Source organism: Monodelphis domestica, chromosome 2 (genome assembly GCF_027887165.1).
Source record: "Monodelphis domestica isolate mMonDom1 chromosome 2, mMonDom1.pri, whole genome shotgun sequence".
Lineage (NCBI taxonomy): Eukaryota > Metazoa > Chordata > Mammalia > Didelphimorphia > Didelphidae > Monodelphis > Monodelphis domestica.
In genome coordinates this window covers 110919202-110929357 of record NC_077228.1, presented here as the reverse complement: position 1 = coordinate 110929357, position 10156 = coordinate 110919202, and the positions used below count along the sequence as shown (strand labels likewise).

The following is a 10156-nucleotide window of genomic DNA, read 5'->3' as shown; positions in this document are numbered from 1 at the left end:
AGGTCAACAGGGTTAAGCATCTTGTGCAGCTTCACACAGCCAGTAAGTGTCTGAGGCCAGATTCGAACTCACAAAGATGAGTCTTCCAGCACTCTATCCACTGTGCCACTTACCTAGTAGACATAGATGGTTAATATCTTTAGAAGATAGATAATAAGATGTCAGATAGAGTTGCCAAATAAGATAGATGGATAATATTGAAAGATTGAGAGAGGCTAAAAATAAATATGGATAGATGGATAGCTATTAAAGTTATATTGCTAGACAGATATTAATCAATGAACAGAGACTGATGGAGATTGATGGATAATACTGATTTATTGAAAGAGATCAACAGATATGACTAGAAAGCTATTGACTGACAGATAGATATTGAAATAATGGATAGATAAATATTGATAAAGAGATAGATATTGGTAAATGGATAGATGATAAATAGATAATTACCAATATATTAGTAAGTCCTTTAATCCCCCTTAAGCCTCAGTTTACACATCTGTAAAACAGTAGGTTGTTGTGAGGATCAGTGAGAGAGTCTATCATATAAATGTCAACTACTGTAATTGACAGAATTAAGATCCAAACCTAGATGTTCTGGTTCCCAGCTTATTGCTCTTCCCATGCCACCATACTCTTCTAATAGCACTCATGAAAAGGTAAACATTAATTAATTAATTTAAAAAGTAAAAATAAAATACTGTGTTCTTCCCAGGTCAACAGCTGTGACAAGTTTGGTGCTATACCTACTGGGTTCCTCTTCCATGTTGTATGTCTGTCTCTTTTCTTTTGAAACTGGCAAGATCTTCAGGGACAAGTGGGTTCCATGTGGTGTGGGGCCCAGAACCCCACTATTCCCATCACCAACCCTACCCCATTTTGGACAAATAACCTGTCAACCTCTGGAAGTGGGCCAATGGTTCATTCCTGACCTAAACACATAACCCCAAACTCTGGGTGGAGAGAGAGTCTTCTACCATTCCAATTGTGCCTCCCCATTCAGTGAAGTAAGTGAGCCATGGGTGAAGGTGGGACCGCCCTATTACACAGGCCCTCTATTTACCTTTTATCCACTGCTGTTGACTTTCAGGGGCTTATCACCAGGTTTTCATATCTGGGTTGGGTTGGACTTGCCTGAGAGAGGCAAAACTAGCTTTTTTTACTGCCCCATGGGAGGACAGAAAGGAGAAATTCCAAGAAGCCATTGAGAGAGTAGCAGAGTCAGAGTAAGGGGGACCAGGATGAATACTTTGCTTCTTTCACTGCAATTGCTGCTTGGCCTGGGATTGGTCCAAGGGATTCTCAGGTGAGGATGCTACTTTGGCATTGTATTCAGGAGAGACAGATAAAGGGCTCCCAAACTTGTGGCTTCCCCTAAAGGGACATGGTAGTGAGGAAATGTTCATAAAAGCCTGGCTGATGAGATCTTATGGATTATGTTGGTCTAGAGTAAGAGGCAGAATGCCACGGTGGCAATAGCAATGGGTTTAACGTCAGAGAAACTGAATTTGAACCCTAACTCTGACATTATATTACCTGTGTGACTTTGGTCAAGTCAGCTTCTCTAAGTCTCAGTCTTTTCATCTGTAAAATGGGAGGGGGTGTTAGCTTAAATGATTTCCAAGATTCTTTCCAGCTCCATACAATTCTATACCTTAAAAAACTAGTGGGTCCTCTAAAGATCAGATTAACCATTTTCTTGCCTCTGCAGGTTTACCCTCTCGGACAAATAAGATGATCCTTTTCTAAAGTAGTTGGAGGGAAATAACCCAGGAGGTAGTGAGTTCTTGGTAACTGGGTGTCTCCAAGTAAAGGATAGATGAAAACTTCTTGAAGAAACTATAAATGAAATTCTTGCTTCAGATAGAGGTTGAATATTTGACCTATGATATCCTCTTCAAACTCTGAGAATCTATGAAATTCTCCAGCAATTTATAGCTCCCAGTACTTAAGGCCTCACCATTAATTAGAGGGGCAGCTGGAGGGCTCAGTGAATTGAGAGCCAGGCCTAGAGACATGAGGTCCTAGGTTCAAATTTGACCTCAGACACTCCCTAGCTGTGTTAACTTGGGCAAGTCACTGAACCTCCTCCCCCCCTCCCCAGTGCCCAACCTTTATCTCTCTCTTCTGCCTTAGAACCAATACACAGTGTTGATTCTAAGACAGAAGTGTTTTTTAAAAAATTGTTATCCTACAGTCTTTGTCTCAGGGAATTCTTTGCCTTCCCTAAATATAGAAAGTTTTATTTTCAGATCACAGAATTAGTCATTCTGATAGAATATAACTTCCTTAATAAAGGGCCTTCAGGGGCAGCTGGGTAGCTCAGTGGATTGAGAGCCAGGCCTAGAGACAGGAGGTCCTAGGTTCAAATCTGGCTTCAGACACTTCCCAGCTGTGTGACCCTGGGCAAGTCACTTGACCCCCATTGCCTAGCCCTTACCACTCTTCTGCCTTGGAGCCAATACACAGTATTGACTCCAAGACGGAAGGTAAGGGTTTTAAAAAAATAAATAAAAAATAAAGGGCCTGCTTCATTTTTGGCCTCTGGATCTCCAGCACAGTGATTTATATAAAATAGGCACTCAATAAATGTTTATTTAATTGAATTTAATTCTTGCAAGTCTGGAGGCATTCCAGTTCTTTTCTTTTGATATAAGGTCTCTAGTAGAACCCAAGTTCCCTGAAGCAAGAACTGTTTTTAATTTTTTTCCTTTGTTATCTTTAGTACATAGAATAGTGCTTTGTATGGAGAGAGAGAGAGGGGGGGGGGAGAGGGAGAGGGAAAAGAAGAAAGAAAAGAAGAGAAGAAAGAAAGAAAGAAAGGAAAGAAAGAAAGAAAGAAAGAAAGAAAGAAAGAAAGAAAGAAAGAAAGAAGAAAGAAAGAAGAAAGAAAGAAAGAAAGAAAAAGAAAGAAAGAAAGAAAGAAAGAAAGAAAGAAAGAAAGAGAGAGAAAGAAAGAGAAGAGAGAGAGAGAGAAGAGAGAGAGAAAGAGAGAGAGAAAGAGAGAGAGAAAGAGAGAGAGAGAGAAAGAGAGAGAAAGAGAGAGAGAAAGAAAGAGGAGAAGAAAGAGAGAAAGAAAGAGAGAAAGAAAGAAGAAAGAAAGAAAGAAAGAAAGAAAGAAAGAAAGAAAGAAAGAAAGAAAGAAAGAAAGAAGAAGAAAGAAAGAAAGAAGAAGAAAGAAAGAAAGAAAGAAAGAAAGAAAGAAAGAAAGAAAGAAAGAAAGAAAGAAGAAAGAAAGAAAGAAAGAAAGAAAGAAAGAAGAAAGAGAAAGGCAGGAAGGAAGGCAGGAAGGCAGGAAGGCAGGAAGGAAGGAAGGCAGGAAGGAAGGAAGGAAGGAAGGAAGGAAGGAAGGAAGGAAGGAAGGAAGGATGGAAGGAAGGAAGGAAGGAAGGAGGGAAGGAGGGAAGGAAGGAGGGAGGGAGGGAGGGAGGGAAGGAGGAGGAAAAGAAGAGAAAAGATGAATGAATGAATGTTTTCAAAGCATTTAACCTATACCAGTAAGGTTTACTGTAGAAGTCTCATTTTAAGAGAAGAGACTAAGACCCAGGAAACAAGCAGGAAGCCTCATGATCCAAGTGGAAACCAAGAATCTTCTCTGTCAGGTCTCCTATCTCTTGGACTATCTTTAGTCTAGGTTCTTAACCTTTTGGGGTGACATGGATCCCCTGGAAGTCTAATGAAGGTTTTGGACCCCTTCTCAGAATCAGAGTTTGTTATCCTACATTCATCATTGAAGTAAACACTAAACTTCAGTTAGAGGTTTAGTGAAATTAAAGAAGTCATTTTTTTCCATTCAAATTCACAGATCTTTGAAATATATCTATGGACCCTTATTGAGGGAGGGAATCTTTGAACTTCAGATCAAGAACCTCTGGCCTAGAAATTGAGTGGGTTGGGATGGGATAGGGTGAAGGTTGAATGCTAGGAGGCATAAGGGATAAAATACTATCAACAATTCTCACCCAGGGGTGGGGGATTCTTTATCCTTTAGAGTGCCCTTGAAGAGACACAAATCCCTACGGAGAACCCTGAGGGAAAAGGGCCAACTTTCCCAATTTTGGGAGACTCACAAGTTGGATATGGTCCAGTTCATTGATTCTGTTCTCAAGACCAGAGTGCAAATGAACCTCTCATCAACTACTTGGACGTAAGGAGAAAAGGGATGGAGGGAAGCAAAGGAGGAAGGTATCATCAAAGGGTTCAGGAATCATTTGTAGGGGAAATATCAGAATAATATCAGAATTCTGAATTCTAGGTACCCTTGGTTTCTAGATCCATCCAGATGAATAGTTCCAAATGCCAGCATAATTACTCCATTTTCTGCTCTGCTTTGGCTAAGCAAATCTTTCTCTGGAGCTCAGATAATGAGTTTCTGAAGGTGTAAAAAAAAAAGCCAATAGAAAGAGACAGGAGATTGAGATTAGAGGAAAAGAACCAAGGGATACTGTAAATACAATCCTAGATCTGACCTTCCTGGCTTTATTACTCTAAGCATTTCAATTCATCTCTCTAAGCTGCCGTTTCCTCATCTGTCAAATAGGGATAATAACGCTTGTCTTGTCTATCTCACAAGAATGTTATGAGGATCAAATAGGATAATGTATATGTAAACTTTCTGGAAACTGTTACACAAGTGAAAGGTATTACTATTTGGTTTTTCATGAACTGGTTCCATGAATACACAAAATTAGGTAACGGCATTACTAGAAGCCCTTAGCTTCCTGGGAAAAAGTATCACAAATGTTCTAATGACTGAACAGCCAACAATTTTATGTCGGAGTTTCATGCTATTCTGGTAGTCTCCTTGGTAGTCTGGTAGACTAAAACTATAATGTTATAACAATATAATTGAAAAATGGCTTTGGTTGAAACAAACTATTTTTTAGAGGGGAGGAGTAAGAGTTTTGCTTCAGTAATGACTTCCCTTTATCTTTACTTAACTCTTTTAAAGAAACACCCTCTTTTTGCTCATATTTTCCCCCTTTTTTCAGATGGAATACTTTGGAGTCATCTCCATTGGTTCCCCACCAACAAAAAGAAATTTCACCGTCATCTTTGACACAGGTTCTTCCAATCTCTGGGTCCCTTCTGTGTACTGTGTCAGCCCAGCTTGCAGTAAGTGGAACTGGGGAGAAGGAGGAATGTGGGAAGGAACCTGAGGTTTTTGACTTGGGTGTGAGTGATTGCAAAAGTTCTCCTAGAGAATACATTGTACAAGTAGGTTCAGGTTCCCCAAATATTCTCCCCCTCCCATTATAATCACCCCACATCCCTTAACCTTTCCTTCCTGTCAGGATCGCCTCCATCTGATGCCAGGGAGAGAGGCTCTGGACATTGACCAAACTCAGGTGGCCTACTCTTTCTTCTTGTTGGGAATCATTGAGGAAAAACTCAACAGCCCCAAATAGAAACCTTTGAATCTGTAATGACATCTGGTTGAGCTGAAGGAAGAACAGGGAGGACAGAGTGGAAAATAAACATTCCTGGGCAGGCAGGCAGGCAGGCAGAGATAGCCAACAAAGCCAAGTTTGATAACTGGCTTCAAGCCAATCAGTGGCTTCTTCCTGCTGAGCTGGGGTCCTGGGAAAGGGAACTTCTTCATGGGGAATTCCTTCTCAGTTTATTATGACTATCACTATTGTTATTAAGGGGCTAAGGGAGAATTTCTTTCTTCAGTGAGGAGGTAAGGCTCGGTTAAATCCAATATCTATATCACTCAGTTCACATAGACAGGCAGATGTGATGGAAAGAGCCCTGAATTCCGTGTTAAAGGAATCTGAGCTGTGCTTCTTACCAACTGAGCTAACCTGGTATCTGACATAGTGGATACTTTAAAAATCATGCCAAACCTTGCCTTTTGTTTTAGGATGATAATAAGTTTCAATTCCAAGACAGAAGAGCGATAAGGGCTAGGCAATTGCCCAGGTACATTTTAGGTACTTAATGAATGTTTGTTGAATGGGGGAAAAAAAGAACTGAGCTGTTTCAGTTAATCATTTAATATGGAAGAGCCTCAGTTACCAAATGTGTAAAAAATGGAAATGTTGAAAATACTATTTACCACACAGGGCTGTTAGGAAGAAAGCACTTGGCAAACTTTTTTTAAACCAGGCTAATTGTTTCAACAGTATTGGTTAATGTGAGGATAAATCTGAGATAATATTTATAAAGTTCTCTTCAAACCTCAAAGAATTATATAAGTTAAAGTTATTATTATTAGCTGTCATTCAAGTCCAGGGTTCCATATAATTTGTGGCCATTGGCTCACCCAATTAGCTCTGGTTGATGAAGCGATGTGTCATGTGGAGTCAAGAGGAGGAGGACAAAGAAGAGAACACAATTATTAGGAAAGAACTCATTTATCTGTCAATTTTAGGAACAGGAAGTGTCCAAATCGTCACCTATGTGTGGGGTAATGTCTCATGCAAATGATATCACATTTGTAAACCAATGACTCAGAAGCAGCTGTCCACAGTCTGGCTACAAACCAGTGAGCTATTGTGGCTAGTGACTAATGTATTGGACCAATCATGGACAAGGTGGTTTACCCAGGGAGGGAACAGAGGAGGTATCCAAACCTGTAGAGTTAGATGGGACCTTAGAAGTCCTCTTGGGGACAGCTCAGTGGCTCATTGGAGAGAATACTGGGCCTAGAGTTCAAATCTGACCTCTAACACTTACTAGCTTGGTGTCTCTGGACAAGTCACTTAAACCTACTGGCCTTAATTTTCCTCATCTGATAGGTGAGCTGGGGAAGGAAATGGCCAACCATCCCAGTATCCTTGCAAAGAAAATCCCAAATGGGATCACAAAGAGTTGGACACAACTGAAAACAACTGAATGACAACAAAAGTTACTCTCATTTTAAGTTAAGGAAACCGAATCACAAAGTCTCACACTAGTAGCACAAGACAGCTACATTCAAAGTCTAATCCTCTGATTCCAAACCCAGAACTCTTTTTATATATGCCCTCCTCCCTAATCTGCCTTACCATTCTGGGAATTCTAAGGTCAAGGACACCACAAATCCCCTGACAGTAGAATGTGGGCTTCTTGAGGGAGGGCATTTTTTTTCTTTCTATTCTCAGCACACAACCCAATGCCTTGCAAAACAAGGAATGTTTGTTGGATTAGATTAGATTCAACTGGATGAACCAATCTTTGATACTTTTGAGAGTGGCCACTTGGTGATGGGATGCTATTTTTACATTTCAGAGAACCACAATCAATTCCGCCCTCTCAGTCCAGCACTTATATCGAGAATGGGAACTCTTTCTCCATCCAATATGGGACAGGAAGCTTGTCTGGAATCATTGGAATGGACCAAGTTTCCGTAAGTCAAAATTTGGAACACTGTTTTTTCCTCCTCTCTCAATGTTAATGTTGTTTCTTCTCTCAGTCCAAAGCCTTGACAGTGACTCTATTCTTTTTTTTTTTAGGTTAGTCATTCTTTTTTTTTCCTTTTAAACATTATTTTATTTGGTCATTTCAAACATTATTCATTAGAAACAAAGATCATTTTCTTTTTCTCCCTCTTCCCTCCCACCACCTCTCCCAATGGCAATGCGTAATTCCTCTGGGTATCACATGTGTCCTCGGTCTGAACTCTTTTCCATGTTATTGGTATTTTCATTAAGGTGTTCATTTAGGTGTTCATCTCCTCAGTCGTATCCCCTCCACCCCGTAGTCAAGCTGTTGTCTTTCCTCGGTGTTTTTACTCCCACTGTTTGTCCTCTGCTTGAGGGTAGTGTTTTTTCTTCTTGATCCCTGCAGGTTGTTTAGGGACATTGCATTGCCACTAATGGAGAAGTCCATTACATTCAATTGTACCACAGTGTATCAGTCTCTGTGTACAATGTTTTCCTGATTCTGCTCCTCTCGCTCTGCATCACTTCCTGGAGGTTGTTCCAGTCTCCATGGAATTCTTCCACTTTATTATTCCTTTTAGCACAATAGTATTCCATCACCAACAGATACCACAATTTGTTCAGCCATTCCCCAATTGATGGGCATCCCTCATTTTCCAATTTTTGGCCACCACAAAGAGGGCAGCTGTGAATATTCTTGTACAAGTCTTTTTCCTTATTATCTCTTTGGGGTACAAACCCAGCAGTGCTATGGCTGGATCAAGGGCAGACACTCTCTTAGCACCCTTTGGGCATAGTTACAAATTGCCCTCCAGAATGGTTGGATCAATTCACAATTCCACCAGCAATGCATTAATGTCCTGACTTTGCCACATCCCCTCCAGCATTCATTACTTTCCTTTGCTGTCATGTTAGCCAATCTGCTAGATGTGAGGTGATACCTCAGAGTTGTTTTGATTTGCATCTCTCTGATTATAAGAGATTTAGAACCCTTTTTCATGTGCTCATTAATAGTTTTGATTTCTTTGGCTGAGAACTGCCTATTCATGTCCATTGCCCATTTATCACTTGGAGAATGGCTTGATTTTTTGTACAATTGATTTAGCTCTTTATAAATTTGAGTAATTAGACCTTTGTCAGAGGTTTTTGTTATGGAGATTGTTTTCCTTATAATTTTGGTTACATTGGTTTTGTTTGTACAAAAACTTTTTAATTTGATGTAATCAAAATTGCTTATTTTACATTTTGTGACTCTTTCTGTCTTGCTTGGTTTTAAAGTCTTTCCCTTCCCAAGGTCTGACATGTATACTATTCTGTGTTCACCTAATTTACTTATAATTTCCTTCTTCATGTTCAAGTCATTCACCCATTCTGAGTTTATCTTGGTGTAGGGTGTGAGGTGTTGATCCAAACCTAATCTCTCCCACACTGTCTTCCAGTTTTCCCAGCAGTTTTTGTCAAATAGTGGGTTTTTATCCCAGAAGCTGGGCTCTTTGGGTTTGTCATATGCTGTCTTACTGGGGTCACTTACCCCAAGTCTATTCCACTGATCCTCCTTTCTGTCTCTTAGCCAGTACCAAATTATTTTGATGACCACTGCTTTATAATATAGTCTGAGATCTGGGACTGCAAGGCCACCTTCCTTTGTATTTTTTTTCATTATTTCCCTGGATATCCTTGACCCTTTGTTCTTCCAAATGAACTTTGTTATGGTTTTTTCTAATTCAGTAAAAAAAAAAATCAAAGTTCCTGGTCGCTAACTTCAGAGTTGTCTTCTGTTTTGCTGAGTGTTCTTAAGTAATTTCCTTCCCTACTCTGTTTCCAATTCTAAATTTGCCCTATGATCTTTGTCATCCCTCCACCCACTTTAAATGAAGGCTGGGGGATTGAAATTTAGACTCCGTATTGCTTGAAACCAGGGGATATTAAGATGTTGTGACAGTCACTGTTGTTTAAGCATTTCTTTTTCTCTTCTCTTCTCTTCTCTCCTCTCCTCTCCTCTCCTCTCTCCTCTCCTCTCCTCTCCTCTCTCCTCTTCTCTCCTCTCCTCTCCTCTCCTCTCCTCTCCTCTCCTCTCCTCTCCTCTCCTCTCCTCTCCTCTTCTCTTCTCTTCTCTTCTCTTCTCTTCTCTTCTCTTCTCTTCTCTTCTCTTCTCTTCTCTCCTCTCCTCTCCTCTCCTCTCCTCTCCTCTCCTCTCCTCTCCTCTCCTCTCCTCTCCTCTCCTCTCCTCTCCTTCTCTTCTCTCTCTTCTCTTCTCTTCTTCTCTCTCTTCTCTTTCTCTTCTCTCTCTTCTCTTCTCTCTTCTCTTCTCTCTCTCCTCTCCTCTCCTCTCCTCTCTATCCTCTCCTCTCCTCTCCTCTCCTCTCCTCTCCTCCTCTCCTCTCCTCTCCTCCTCTCCTCTCCTCTCTCTCCTCTCCTCTCCTCTCCTCTCCTCTCCTCTCCTCTTCCTCTCCTCTCCTCTTCTCTTCTCTTCTCTTCTCTTCTCTTCTCTTCTCTTCTCTTCTCTTCTCTTCTCTTCTCTTCTCTTCTCTTCTCTTCTCTTCTCTTCTCTTCTCTTCTCTTCTCTTCTCTTCTCTTCCCCTTACCTTCTCTCATAGAATTGATACTAAGTATTGGTTCTAAGGCAGAAGAGACATAAAAGTAACTTGCCCAGGGTAACAGCCTCTTTCTTGGTTTTTTGTTGGTGGTGGTTTTGTTTTTTCTCATGCCAGGTGGAAGGGATTACAGTCGCCAATCAGCAATTTGGAGAGAGTATCAATGAACCTGGAAGCACTTTTGTGAATGCAGAGTTT

At 40.6% G+C, this 10156-nt stretch overlaps 1 protein-coding gene across 1 annotated transcript in view; it reads left to right on the top strand.

Moving 5' to 3' along the window:
* The first annotated feature begins 1206 nt into the window (after positions 1–1206).
* The window catches only part of CTSE (cathepsin E), a 16859-nt gene continuing 7909 nt past the window's right edge, over positions 1207–10156 (top strand). Inside the window, 5 exon segments of the mRNA XM_056814813.1 lie at positions 1207–1303; positions 3989–4092; positions 4095–4144; positions 4989–5112; positions 7215–7330. Coding sequence (XP_056670791.1) covers positions 1239–1303; positions 3989–4092; positions 4095–4144; positions 4989–5112; positions 7215–7330 — 459 coding nt within the window. The 5' untranslated portion in view covers positions 1207–1238.